The sequence below is a fragment of the Poecilia mexicana genome, unplaced genomic scaffold (assembly GCF_051168715.1).
Source record: "Poecilia mexicana isolate PSO_F unplaced genomic scaffold, ASM5116871v1 scaffold_16, whole genome shotgun sequence".
NCBI lineage: Eukaryota > Metazoa > Chordata > Actinopteri > Cyprinodontiformes > Poeciliidae > Poecilia > Poecilia mexicana.
Window position 1 is genome coordinate 11,735,976 of NW_028263385.1, and position 15,306 is coordinate 11,751,281.

Genomic DNA, 15,306 nt, shown 5'->3' on the forward strand with positions numbered 1-15,306 from the left:
TGAAGTATACCGTATGGTAATTAAACAGAGAGGGGCTCTCATTAGCCTGCTTCAACCAGAGTGTCAGTCACAGGCTCAAAAGGCCTGGACAGGTTGAGTGGAAAAAAACATTTTTATATTTGTATATATGCAAAAGAAAGTGGTTAGAAGTGGTTTTCAGCTTGGAAACGCAGAGCGGGCAATATTTAGCAAATTTTTCAGTCTCTTCTGGGGAATTATCAATTCAGCCTTTGTCCTAGATAAGAGTGTTACTCCCCTCTGAGGGCAATTTGAGACATGGGGAGTTACAGCAGAACTGTGGTTTGGGGCTACAGCACAAGTGTGTGCACAAGTATGTGGCTGTGTGGATGAATCGCTGTGTGTTGGTGGCACATTTTCTGGTTGTTATTGCTGCACGCGCTCTGCAGAGTACTCACCCTGTTGATCAGCTCTCCAACCATGCCGGTCCAAGAGCCGTTGGGCTCCGGGGCCCCATACAGCCCATCATCCACCAGCTTGATCTTGAAGGAGAATTTTAAGATGCCTGCCAGCTCCCTCAGCATGTCAACACAGAAACCCTCGTACTGCTCGTTTCCCTCGAAATCCTGGTAATTGTCCTTGCGCATCACATACGGGTTCTCCTGTGCAGAGGGAAAACATGACGAATCTCAGTCTAAAACGGGCAGCGTGTTTAGCTGTAGAAGATGCTACCTTATCACTATTGATTTCTTGTAGGGATTTTCAAACAGCTAATTAAGGTTTAAATGACAAGGCAGTTCAAAGTTTTTCTCATTAACTTGTTTAGCATATGGAGGAGCGTAGTTTTTGTGCTCTGCTTTTTTGCTTCAAATTAACTGGAGAGATGCAATTGGTGTCAAAGGTTTGAGCTAATTCTTTGCAACAAAATTAATGAGCTAATAAAAATGTATTTACTCCCCGATATTTTTTTAGCGTTTTTTCCTTTTTTTGTCAAACTTAAATTTTAGAAGATTACACAGTTTTTAATATCAGAGACAACTTAACACAAAAAAATCAAACTTCAAATGATCTTTTAATAAGAGTAAAATCTAGCAAAGCCAACCCCCAAAATACTAACATGTCATGATGTGTGGAGCAATTGGCTCCACTTTTTAAAGTGGAGCCAATTGCAGAGGCAGATGGAGCTTGTAGATGAAAAATGTTTAATGAAAAAAAAATGAAAAAACTTACAAAAACACACAGGGAGCCAGAGCCAAACAAAAACAGAAATCCAGAACGAAAAGCCAACATTATGAAACAGGGAAGTAATCAGAGTTAACAGGAGGAATCGGCAAAGACTGGGAGGAGCAGAAGTGCTTAAGTACTGGTAGAGTGAATGTGGAACAATGGGGCTGATGGGCAAACTGGTTGAAGACGTGAGAAGAGAGAGAAAGTGGTTCATGGGGCGAGTGAGAGAGAGAGAGTTCCACTTTTGTTTTAGTCCATAGAATATTAATCAATATGTTTTCTGGTAAATGTGAAGTTGACCTTTTTCCAAACTCTTTTCATAGATGCCATTTTTGCCGAGTCTCTTTTTAATGCTGAATCATAACCACAGACTGAGTAATTTTGTTCCATGTTTTTTTTTTTCTTTCTATTTGTGGGTAATGGTCTCTGTGGTTCACAAAGCCTAAGAAATTGCACTGTAACTCTCTCCAGCATGACAGATCTCAATGGTTTTGTTTCTCATCTATTCTTGAATTTCTCTCTATAAAGGCATAAAGTTTTGCTTTTTGAAATCTTTTAGTTACTTCATGCTTCATGTTGTGAGACAGGTAAATGATTTCTAATTTACCAAGGAGCCGGTTTACTTAGGACCAGAGTGGTTTGGATAACCTTTTCTCTACATAAGTGAAATCATCACCTATTCATCATCTAGGGTTATCCTTGTCTTAAATTAAAAAATCTGGTTGATGATCTCAAACGTTTGTGTGACAAAAAGGTAAAAACTGAATAAACACAAAAGGGGGGAAATCCTTTCACAAGACTGAACATTTTTTTCAAGTCTCTACTGTAAATCTATTAACAGTTACCAGTCATTTTAAAACATCTGACAGAAGAAGAAAAAGCATCTCTAAATGTGTCAAGGGATTTTTATAAAAACGTTTTTTCCAAAGTTTGACCTCTGATGGGTAAAGGTCAGCACGCCTCAGCCGAGTCGGTACACTGTAGAACATTTTTATCTGCCCTGTGAGTCTCTTACAGCTACAGATCGCTAATAGAAAATTGCTTCAATAGACATAATTCGCTAGTGGGAGATGGCTGCAGATGCAGGTTTGTGTGGGACTTTGACAGATTAAAAAACTACAGTCTGCCCGGTGAATAAAACCGATGCAGATAAACCAGGCTAGCAGCAAGGCTATCATAGAAAGTATCTGATTTATCTCAAAAGTGGTGCAGCAGAGAAATAAATGCATCAAGTTTCACAAGAAAAATGACGTTTCAGAAACTCTGGCAATAGAAACTGAATCAGAAATGTGTTGATTGATAGAAAATAAAAAAAAGTCTACCACTAAACAAATCACTTAACCACATAGCCAGCATTTAGCTTAAATTTACTGCAACAGACAAGTGTAAAATATCACAAATTGTAGCATTGTACTGTAAGAGAACAACTAATAATTCTCAAATTTTAACAATAAACATTTTTGATTTTTTTTCCCTATCCACTTTATGCTAATGACCTTAAGATAGATAGAAAAAATGAAATAAATAGGATGATCTGACATCTAAACAGTGTGTGGGATGGGCTACAGTGGCTACAGTGCAGAAGGGTGTAATTTGTGTAAATTTACAAAATTCAGTGTAAATTCAAGGATTTAATTGTAGGTAAAATGCCTGAATCAACAGAAAGCGCTGTTTTTCTTCAGTTCTGAATGCCGGTGGCTTCTGGACAGAAACGGTTCTTGAATCGGCTGGTAAGTGTGCAGGTGCTTCTGCCTAATGGCTGGATGATCTTCAGTGAATTCTTGCTCCAGTGCAGTTTGTAGCGCTCCTGTGTGGCTCATGCTGCTGTTTTGGTAACTCTGTAATCATCTAGAAACCTCGGCAGAGCTTTTCAGAACAGAGCATTACAGCTGCTGTAACAGGCTGTGAAACAGCATGTCAAAAATATTCTCAGTGGTGCATTGAGAGAAGCTGGTTAGTGAGTCCAACCTAAACTACTCGGTCGTGGCAGAAACAAGCCTCTGCCTTGCTGATTTCTGATTAGGTCATCTTTGATCCTCACTCATATTGATCTAAAAATCCTCAGGCAAGCTCTTCTCCAACAGCCCCCTTTAGCTTTCCAGAGATTTTTGAACTTCAGTAAGCTGTTGTCCTGAAACTAAGATGACCGGCTTCTTATTTCTTCAGTGTTAAATTATTCTTCAGTATCTGATGTGCAAAAAAAATGATAATGGTTCCATTTGCAAATATAATATTGGAGTTAAGGTTAAATTTGGCTGGACATTCATGGGTGAAAAAGATTGGACCTAACACACCTCTCTGAAGGATACCTTCTCCTAGTGAGAAAAAGTACCTTGCCAGAAAAGAAACAAGCATAAATCCCCTTAATCTAAGATATTTTATATTGCTTAGATTTTAGTTTTTGCAGTGTTCAAACATATTTCCCTGATTTATTGGCGAGGGAGGGAAGAGCACAGTGCAGAAGCTATTGCTTCATCTCTGGAAACGGTTTGGCCTACATGCAAAACGCAGCAGGTCAGCTGCAGCAGCCGGAGAGGATGTGAGGGCTTCGACTACGTGCTCCAAGCACTTCATGGTAACGCGGGTAAGTGCAACACGGCAGCTACTCCAGGTGTTTCGGGGACAGGGATGACACCGGTCTCATCACAGGGCACTTTCCGTCCATATTCCTGACAGTTGAGTTGCTTTACCTTAACCAAGATCCATTTTCTCTCTGTATTGCTTCTTTGATTTTATTCCTATTTTTTTAAACAAAGACCCAAAAGAGCAACGTCACACAACACATTTATTTTGATTTTAGTTTAATCCCTTAAAACAGTGAATACAAGGTATTTATTGTGAGAAGGAAGATGATGGATCAGCAAAGACATTACTGTTTTTAAGATGTCATTAAACATCTAAACAGCCAAAGGACAGCAGGACATTAATAAAAGACCAGCACTCTGGCAGCCTCATTTAAGTAACACGTCCTTCTCAGCGCTCTGTCAGTTTCTATGACAGCTACAGCTACGGCTAAATTGCCAGAAAGAGACCAAAACGCAGCGTGAGCTCCAGCACAGCAGGCAAGCACAAAAACAACTCTACTTGCCAGTGTGGACACTTGTGAGGTAGCTAGCTGTGACCTTACCAGGATGGTGGTGACAATCAGGGTCTTGTTCGCCAGCGTCTCTGAGACATTAATATCCAAACTGGTGGAGTTCATTGCCAAAGTGTTGTTGGAGTACCAGATCCCAATCTAACACAGAACGCAAAACAAGAGAAAATCAATAACCACTGTGGAATAAATGATGCACTCTTAAGCTCTAATTGAATCAGTTTTTATAGAAATTTAAACTGCAGCACACTACAAGCTCAAGTACATCAGTCAGCACAGCCATCCCAGCGGTCTACTTTAAAACGCAAGCTACATTCGCCACTGTATATTCTGTATTTTCTCTTCTCAACCTGTTATGTACCGTGTATCTATATTGATATAATAGTTCCCACAGGAGCCAAAAGAACTGCAGTAATATGTGCCATTATAAACCAATTGCTATTTACAAGCAAAGCATTGAGCTGGTGACAGGCTGGCATTGATGGGAATGAAAAGCATCCATGATTAGCTGTTTTATAGCCGCGTCTCTTTTCTTTATTCACACCTTTGTTGAATTGCATAGCAGAGCATTTATTTCTATTTTATGGAGACAGTGAAGTCACTTAGGTGCATAAGTGTGTGATTATGACCTAACCAACGTGCCGAGTGGATCAGCGGCTCACGGAGGCATTTCCTAGGAATATACCGCACACGTGTCAGTGGATCAGAGGAGTGGTAATGGCTCCGCTGAAAAAAACTGCACCGTTTCTATTACAGTTTTTATCCTGCTCTGACGCTTGAAAGCATTTTTTTTTTTTTTTATTCGTGAACCGCTGCTGGCATCTAAAGTGGATGTCACCATACAAACAGATGGGCAAAGTTAAAATGTTAATTACTACAGCCACGCTCTCGGCTGAGTTGGAGTTTAGCTTTAAGTGAGAAGATGGCTTTTTGTGTAAGTGTTGGAGACACCTGGCTGATAGCAGAGATCTGGGAGACAAACGGAGGAGAAGGACGGAGGAAGCGTTCCCTCCAGACAAGCAGCTTTCCCTGCAATCACTTAAACTTAGCTTTTTAATGCTTAATCTCTCTTCACTTATTCCTAATACTTTTCTAAGGAGGCCATCAGAAAATTATAATGACTTTTGACGAGACTCCCAGCATGTTATTTGGTTATGGGATTAGCCAGCCAGCACAATTTATACAAATAAATAAAAACGGGAATGAAACTGCTTGACTTGGATTGCTTTTTCTTGCAGATAATGAAATACATTTTTAGGACTTTACCAGTTTTTTGTGTTGTATTTTACATTGTTGTGCTCTGACTGATATAGCGCCTTGAAGTTTTTCATCTTTTGTAGCTTTAGAATTATAGAACAGTTATAAATGCATTAAAGGTAGTGCAGTTATATTATAGAAGAAAAACTTTAAAGTGTGATTTGAATTTGTCTTCAACACCTTTATCTCCAATACTCCAAATAAAATGTTGTGCAACTAATTGCCTTCATATTGTATATTCTAATTAGCAACTACAAAAACAAACATGAATATTTAATAGTTCGAACATGTGCAGACCTGCCTTTGGTTTATAGCCAGTAATAACATACAAAACATACACAAAAGCTGTATTTCTTATTTTAGAAATAAGAAAAATGGCTACAGCAAAACAGGTAAAAATATATGTATCATTTATTAAAACATTAAATGATTTATCATAGCAACAAGAATGTCGTAAGGTTATCATACTCACACTCATGTACAGCATAAAAACAATGAATACAACAGATTAAAAATACAGTAAGCAGCAGGGTGAGAACTGCAGGTCAGCAGCAACAGAATAGCCGTGCCCCAGTGTGCATAAATAGAGTTGACCTGTATGTAATTTAATCTCAGTATGTATACAGCTCCTCAGAGATTTACTAGAAAACATTAGTAAACAACCACCATCATGTAGACCAGGGAACCCGGCCTATAGGTCAGGGATAAAGTTGTGGAGAAGTTTAAAGCAACATTAGGTTACAAAACCCTTTCCCAAGTTTTGAATATTTCACAGAGCGCAGTTCAACCTGTAAGCTCAATGGTTAAGTCTGCTGTGGACTGCAAACCTAACAAAACATGGTTATCCACCTAAACAGACCCTGAAGTAGAGCATTTCTACCAGATTCCCCCGTGGTCGTTTTTAGAAGAGCAACAGAATGAGCGATATCTGAAAGAAAAGTCCTGAAGACTGCTGTGTGGCTCAAGTAGAAGAAGGTACTTTAGTCATACGAGACCAGAATTTAACCAGGTTTACATCCGAAACATTGTATGTTGAGGAAGATTCCTCTGAACACTGAGACATGAGCCAGTAGAGCTGAATGGAGATGCATGTCAAAGCTGTACGGTCATTTCCTGCTTTGGTTTGGTCTGCCACATAAAACAGCAGTAAACTCATTAAAGCTTTTGGCTGTAATGTAACAAAATGGAAACATTTTCAACACTAATAATTAAATCTTTATTCAGCCTCCATTTGCTTAGTGAAATTCATAATGTGGTTTATTTAGGGCTACACAAAATAAGAAAAATAACTTAATTAAAAATAAAATCCCTGTCAAAAGCAGAGTAGTTTTAATCCTGTTGATGCAGCCCATCAATAGTTGTTTATGCACGATTATTTTTTTAAATAAAACTATTTTTGACTCATTAAGTCTCGTCTGTTTAATACCAAATCCTCTCTGTGAATGTTACATACTGACATAGGGCTCATAAGATATAAGAATTTTACATTCAGGACCATCTTAATGATTTTTTTGTTGTTGTTGCTCCAGAAAACAAACCGAGCTCATAGTTCATGTGAAGACAAAGGAGTCCAAAATCAATACAGATCAAGCCTGCTGCAAGCCTCCAGCAAATTCAGTTATGTTAGACAAAGGTTTCACAAAGACGGCTATTAATTAGATAAAGTGTGAGTGAAGATGTCAAATTATAAGAAGAAATGTTTTGTTTTTCAGAATAATAAGAAACTAATGTATGATTTTTTTATGTATTCATAGTTCAGGACAAGTAAAATAAGTAAAAATGCAGCATGAGTCAAAGGTGAAACAGAAAGCCAACGGGAGAAATAAATAAATCCAAGGACATATGACCTGGACTGGATTTGCAATAAAAAAAATCTTTCTGAAAGAGAAGCAACAACGTGGAAAGCATCTACAGGCCAAGCTTTCTATTGTACTAAATATGTGTCTACTGCAGAGTGAAAGGCCTTCTGGTTAAACACACATCTGTTTAATAAAGCAGAGATCTCTGCAGCGTCAGGGGGAATCTGTGATGGCGCTAACCTTCCTGTAAAATGCCTCTGCCGGCTCTCTGAAACCATCCAGGTGACCTGTAACTAACCCAAAGCCCAAGGCTGCTGTGACCTGGCTGCCTCATCATAACAGGTGGCTCCTGACCTCTTTGTGGCCTCCTCTGTGTTTCTCCAGGATCCGCAGGGTGTAGTTGGTTCTCTGACCTTTGCTGTTGAACTCCACTCGCCCCGTCAGGCCATCGTACTCCACCTGGTAGGCAGATGGGGAAGGATATGAGGAAGTACGACGGTGGCAGAGAAGCAAAACAAAAAAAAAAGGAAATTAGGGGGAAAAATGCACAAAAACAGGCAGAGACACAAACAAAATCAGCGCTCTGCATGAAAACAAACGTGCCTCTCACAATCGATCATCATTAGACAGATAAAAACAACACTCTGGAGGAATAGAGAGCCAAAAAACAGAGAACAAGACACACGGGGAGAGAAAGAGAGAGAAAGTGGCTAAATCTGGCCTCGACAGGGATGATCAGTTGTGGATCAACTAGGAGAAAGTGACTGATCGAGAGGCTCAGAGAGGGCAGAAGAGAGAGTCAACAGCCTCTTTAATAAGACCCAGACCTGCACGTCACACCTCGGCTCGGCTCGGCCACTCCACGGCCCAGGTGCTGGCACAGTTTGAAGGAACTATGATGAATAGCAGCGTGCTGGAGATGGAGCGCACCATGATGTTGACTAACAAAGACAGATGTCGGGCAGATGGGCCTCAGGCAATGAGAGATGGGACACAGGCTGCCTTGACAACAGGTCGTTGATGAGGGAAGCAGACGACCAGAGAAGGGAGATGCCAAAAAACATCAACAGACAGAGGTTACGGGCAACATGAGATGCAGATGATACACAGGGTAAACATACGTGCTTTCGTTTATCAATATGCTTAAAGAAAAAGAAAAGATTTAAAGAGCCCGTGACTTTAAAGTATCAGGATTTCTTCCTTTTGCCTTCATTACTCCAACTAGTGTGAAGAGAATCTGTGGTTCATTATGAAGGATTTAAACTTCTGTAAATCTTTTTAATAAGTGGTAGATATGTGGATTGCTTTTCTTACTTTTTGTTCTCAAATATGAAATATCTGAATCTCAATCTGATTGAAAAGTAGTCATACCCGTTCGTTAGTTTCAAATGTCTTCAGGTGACAATCACAATCATTAATGCAGTTCATTGGAGAGCAATAAACAAAGCAACATGTTAGTTTCTTCTTTTTTTCCTTTTGTAAAAAAGGAAAATAAGAGGTTGTGCATCTTTTTGCATTTTGCCCCCTTTAATTTGATACTCCTAAATTAAATTACATGCAATAATATTCTTAAGAATCAATTACTGTTAGTCTCTTCCTCCCCAAAACAACAAAATACTAAAGTATACTGCTCCATAAGTTACAAAAAACATAAATATAGACACTTATGTTGTCCTTATTAGTAGAAACTGTTAATTCTAGGATATATTTTTATTTTCTTCTAAGAGAATTATTTCCCTACCTGACTTATCACGTTTCAGCCACACAGTAGAGTAATTACTGGAGCAGTAAACTGAAGATGCCACCTCAGGCTTTGGGAAATTGTAATTGGGTCTTTTGTAATACTTTATTGATCACTTGAAAATGAGCGCCACCTTAATCAATGAAGAAAATAATTGTTAACGGACAAATTACCGTGTGAAAGGAGCCACAGTCAACAGAGTGGCTACATAACATTTTAATAGAAGTATCCATCTCCTAAAAAATTAATAGTAGTAAGTGATTTTATTTCTCAATAAAGCTGACGCCTGAAGACAGATGAGTTAATAAGGCTTTTTTACATGTTAGTTTGTAAATGCAATATTCTAATCAAGTCTTATAAATCCAGAGAGGCAAAAATCAGATTTAACATTTTGTGACCCTTCAAATCTTATCCCAACCTTCAGCCTCAAAAACATCATTTCTCAACCTGACATGCTGAAAAATACAAGAGTTGATGCCGAGAAAAGCAGAAAAAGAATGTAAGAAAATACTATTCAAAGGTAACCGCGTTCTCCGTTTGCAGTGAAATAACTAAATAGGAGCTACAAAAGAAAACATTATCTAGAAAAGCAGAAAAAGTTTCCGACAGAGCTGCTTGAAGGATTGCCAGGTGGGCAAATCAAAACCCTGTCCATGTAAAAGACTTTCACCAGGACTTAGCTGACATTGAAGTGGCGGTGTGCTGTTCTATTGTGAAGCCACGACTTCACAGAAAAAGCAGAGAAAAAAATCCTAAAGTCAACGTTTCTAGGAATTTCATAACAAATTCAGCTCCATGAGTTTTAAAGGTGCTTGAAATATTTTGGTAACCTTCAGCTGTTAAAGCACACCGGTGGATCCATCATAAACTGTATTAGCGTTTAGGCCACCAGTATAAGTAACAATGAAATACTGGCAAAGTCTGAATTCAAGAGCTACCTCCACGGTTTCTAAGTATTTTTAATGCAGTGTTAGATTTGTTTTAAAGTGTGAAAATGAAAGTTCATGACAAATTTATGGTGCAGAAATGGATGAACGGACGGACGGACGGACGGACGGACGGACGGACGGACGGACGGACGGACGGACGGACGGATGGATACCTATTTTAAAAATATACATTTTAAAACCTAAATACTGCAATTTCCAGACTATTTAATGGACCTAAATGTAAGTCGAATCACTAATCTTGAAAATAAATTGTGTTGATATATTGTCATTTAGCATCCATGCTGCTACATGACATATTTACATAGAGAGATTTTTTTAACTCTTAAATACATAATGGTAACATACATAAATATGTACCGTAAGTGATTTTCCGAACGGTGAATGTAACACAGGTGCTTTAAAAAAAGATACAGTAGACTACCACGAAAAGTCATTGATCACCATCGTTTGCACACTAAAACTGCTGAAGTCTTCTTCAGTTTCCGTATTCTCTCTCTTTCGCTGTAATTCGATGTCACTTTGTCTCAAGGCAAATTCGCTCTAGAGTTTGTGCTTTCCTCTTCGTCACGCAGCAATCCAGTCTTTCGAAACCCGTTGGTAAAGAGCCAAATATTAGCCTTATCGTAGTGTTCAAAACTACAATGAAAAAAACTTGCGGTTTATAGTCTGGAAGTTACGGTAGGCAGCACATGCAAAAAAAATTTAAAATCATAAACAAAGAATGCAGAAAAATTAGCAAACATTTCTTCTGGCAGTGATGGATTTCAAATGGAGTGTTAAAAAATGCTAACCAGGTGGCTAACATTTCTCTGATGACCTCATAACATTACATGAGTCCATTTTCTGTTCATTTTGAAATTGGACGAGGACAAAAACAAAAAAAACGATTCATGCAAAAAGTGTCAAACTGATGCCTAATTAGACATTTCACCATCACAACAGACATGCTTGTCAAGTTGCGTATGCCTATTTGTGTGCAGAAGATCATATAAATGACTTGAGATGCTTTGTAGGCAATATTCACATGTGCTGTAAACATGGAAGACATGTGGGGCATTTACCATGCGAAGATAATTCATGAGGCTGGTCCCGTGTTGCCAGATCTGAGGCGAGGTGCAGCTCAGGGGCTTTACTCCAATTTCCTGACTGCGGTTCAATTCCCTGACGGCCCCCACAACCACATGAACGGCATCAAACATCAGCGCTGAAGAGAGCTGAGGAAAGAGAACGGGAGACAAAGGGAGGGAGGCAGAAAGGGCAGGATGGATGGAAACATGGGGAGGATGGGGAATGAGACAAGGCAGAAGATGTAATGAGGAAGGAGGCGCTAGCATTAATGATTGAAAGGATAACAGGAATAAAGGAGGGGAAGAGAAAAACAGATGTCGGGAATGAGTAAATAAGAGGGAAAGAGAGATGGATACAGTACATCAATAGCTATTAAATAGGAGCAAAGGAGCAGCTAAATCTCTTTAAATGGTCCATGAATCATTAGCAGGAACTGAGCGGCTTAATATTACGTGGCAAACAGACAAAGCTTTATAAATAGTACAAAGCGTTTGTTTGCACAAGTCCGTGTTTGTTTGAGACACTAACCGCAGGGCCGGGATACGTCAAATCGCAGCCCTCCCTCCATGAAAGGTTCAGGCTCCTGATGAACTCCAAATAGAACGGATGTGTGGTGTTGAACATGGAGAAACCCACGATGTTGGACTGCTCATCCACAATGTCATCCAGTCTCAGGAGGGGAAAATCCTGAAGGAGCAGAGGAGAAATAAAAGGGCAGAGAGAAAACATTCAGGTGAGAGGAAAGGTTGGCAGCACAGTGCCGTGCAAAAAATATTCAAACACTGCATCACTGCTACAAGCTTTGATGCATGTTATTTGTATTTCATGAGACAGATCAACACAAAATAGTTCATAATAATAAATTATCATACTTTTTAAGATAAATAAAAATCTGAAATGTGACTTGCATTGGTATTTAGCCCTCCTGATTCTGTGACAACTCCTGGACAGATCTTGTAAACATGAATATTCAGGTCTTGTCACATCTTCTCAAACTGATTTCGGTTTGGGCTTTGACTGGACCATTGTACCATACGAGTATGCTTTGATCTAAGCCATGCCACTGCAGGTCTAACTTTATGTTTTGGACTTGTCTTGTGGAACAGTAAACACCTGCTAGGTATAAAACATTTTAAGTTTTATACATTACCAAACTTTGTTTCAAAGTACTCTAAAACTTGGCAGTACTATATTTTATTTAAGGGTATCGGAGGTAAGAAGGCTGAATGCATTTATATATATATATATGCAACACTTTTTACATTTTTATTTGTAAATGACTTTGTATTGTTTTCATTCTACTTTTCAATTCTGGATTACTTTATGTTGGTCCAACCCACAAAATGTCAAGAAAATGTATGGAAGTCTGCGGCTGTAAAGTGGAGAAATGTGAAAAATGTCAAGGAATGGAAATATTGCAGGCACAATATATGAAACCTTTACATGTAAGAAAATAACAGTGCAGACAGAAGTGCAATAAAGAGAAATGCAAGCTTCCTGGAGTGACAACTGATATTTGACGGAGAGTAGGAAAAGATATAGTTAGCCGTAGAAGAACAGGGGAAAGGTGATGGAGAAGGATAAGAAGGGTTGATGGAAAATGCTTGAGTGGCTTTTCAAAGTGATATGCATGTGAGTGCATCCAAGGCACAAGAACACATCAAGTACAAGGTGCAGAAAGGAGGAAAAAATAAAAATCAGACATAAAATGACACAATAATTCAAATGCTAAAAGGGATGGAAGTATATCAAGGAGGCAGATGAAAAGCCTAGAAGCGTGAAGAAGGTGGCGGGTGGTGAAGGAAAAAAGAAGAAAAAAACCAAACACATCTCATCTGTCATCACCTTCACCTCAGACCCCTTTTATTTTCTTTCTTCGCCCTCCTTCTCTGCACCTCCGCATCTTTGAACAGCATGTTTGCTTCTCAGATCTCTTCCTCTCTTTTTCTATCTTTCATCTATCTTCCTCTTCCCCCCCCCCACTCCACTGTCACCTCACTCTACCTCCCCTTATTGAACGCTTTCTCCGCCTTAGCACCTTTGCTCGCTCGCGCTCAGACAGAAGAGGAGGAGGAGCGGGACGGATGAAGGGAGGAACACGTGAAAATGACGGAGCACAAGACGGCGGATCGGAGGTGGAGGAATCGGCATGTTCTTACCATGGTGGTGAGGATGTACTTATAAAATGCTGATGTCATTCCCAGCTCTGACGCCTGTAGGAGAAAGAGAGAGAACAAGATGAAAAAATAAAGAGGCAGCAGGTGAGATATGAATGTGGAGAGAGAGAGAATAAGAAATGACAGAGGAAGACGGATGGCGAGCGAAAGGAAGAAAAAGAGGACAGTTAATGGGGAAGGCAGAGAACAAGGACAAAGTAGGAGAGAATGTGACAAAGGGAGACGAGGAAGCATACGTTAATCACAGTTTTACATCATCGGCCTAACACTAGTACATTTTTGCTGAGGGCGGACAGGCACTCCAGGAGAAAGCATCCCATTCAAACCGTGACTCACTGCGCTGGCCATCGGCATCAGAATGAATCAGAGCAAAGCCGGGTTAACATCTGCACCGCATCCCAGCAAAAAGAGAGTCTTTGTATAAGAAAATTTAAAAAAAGAATATAGTTTTTTTTTTTTGTCCAAAACTTTCAGAAGAGTGTAGCAAATTGACATGCAATGCCACAGGGCAGAAAAAAAAATCTAAACTTGATGTTAATCCTATTCAAGCACACGTGTGACTGAAGACCTTTGAAGTATTTCTTTCACAAATTGAGAGCAGTGCACCGTTTATCAGCGTAAATTGAAACATTTTTAACTACGTTACAGAAATAAACACCAAATGAGTGGAGCCACTCGCCGCAAAGGTAACTTTAAATCCCAACGTGTGGGTGGTTCTGAGGAGTGTATTGATGTTTTGGTAGACCTGACCTTCTTGAGGATGAGATAAGAGACCGAAGCGTTGGCGTCAATGATGATGGTGGCCACTTTGTCGTCACGGATCTCCTTTAGGAGGGGCGTGGGGTCCAGGTTGTCGTCCAGCATCCTGACGGACAGCGTCTCCCGCGAGATGAGAAAGCGACGGACGAGTTCCTCCAACCTCAGCAGGCCTGAGAGAAGCGCAGAGCAAAGACGAGTCACGAGTTTAAGGGGCATTGTGTCCTTCTACGATACTTGAGAAATACTTTTAGCTGAATGTAGGAAAGCAAATCATAACTTTATATAGTCTGTGCAGGACATATTTATTACAAACAATCCTCACTGGGACTTATTTTCTCGTTGCCTTTATGCTTAGTAAGCTGTTGCTCTTGTTTAGAGCTACTAATAGAAGGAGGTCTTACAACCTACTTTACATAAAGCCCATTGCAGAAATAAGGCCACAAGTGATTAGATTTTGTCTTAATGCCATTATTTTCCAGTGGTAATGCCTCACATAAAAAATAAAAAAGTTAATTTTTCCAACTAAATCTGTGACACCAGATGACTCTCACAGCTTAAGCAACATATATTTACACCTAAACATATTCACTGCTTTTTGTGTCTTCTATCACACTTCCTGACGACATATGGGCTAAAATTACATATACAGAGCATACTGTGAGGTTATAATGAGTCTTTTTTTTCCTGTTATAGCAAAACACTCCTGCTTTAAGTAGTTGTATATAAAATAATATGATTTGATGCTTTTTTAAGAAATAAAATGTAAGAAATCAGAACTAATTCATTATTCACAGGATAGTAGAGCTTCTTTTTTATTTTTATATTATCTGGTTAAAAGTTCACTTCATGCTCTGGTCTATTTTACATTTATATGTCCATGCTACACATAAAGACTAGTTTGACTGCAGCTACAAAAGAAGCATCAGAAAAGTGTCCTTTAAAACAGCCTGAAGTGTGAATGAAAAACAGGAGGCAGTGGTTTCAGCTGTAGTTTATGTATTAAGAGATTGTACAAAATAAAAGCAAGACAATAACGGCAGCAAAAACAAAAGTAGTTTAGTCAAAGCAGACTCATTTCAAAGTCCATTATCCTCTAGCTCAGCATCCGTACATCTAGATAAAAATTCTGGTCCAACAAAAAAAAAGAGACCTAAATAATCAAAACTACACATTAAGAATTTAATCCTAAACAAAATAATAATTATTTTCTTTGTATAGATGCTATAAAGACTTTTGTTTATTTTATATAATACAACATAAGAGTAAATTTGTATAC

At 39.1% G+C, this 15,306-nt stretch overlaps 1 protein-coding gene across 2 annotated transcripts in view; it reads right to left on the reverse strand.

The window, feature by feature from the left end:
- Positions 1-15,306, reverse strand: part of grik5 (glutamate receptor, ionotropic, kainate 5) — a 49,821-nt gene that overhangs the window by 19,385 nt on the left and 15,130 nt on the right. For both annotated transcript variants that reach the window (XM_088013752.1, XM_088013751.1), the window contains exons 5-11: positions 14,022-14,200; positions 13,254-13,307; positions 11,623-11,781; positions 11,088-11,240; positions 7,690-7,794; positions 4,313-4,420; positions 417-620 (exon numbers count right to left, since the gene is read on the reverse strand). In XM_088013752.1, coding sequence (XP_087869878.1) covers positions 417-620; positions 4,313-4,420; positions 7,690-7,794; positions 11,088-11,240; positions 11,623-11,781; positions 13,254-13,307; positions 14,022-14,200 — 962 coding nt within the window. The remainder of the gene's footprint in view (positions 1-416; positions 621-4,312; positions 4,421-7,689; positions 7,795-11,087; positions 11,241-11,622; positions 11,782-13,253; positions 13,308-14,021; positions 14,201-15,306) is intronic.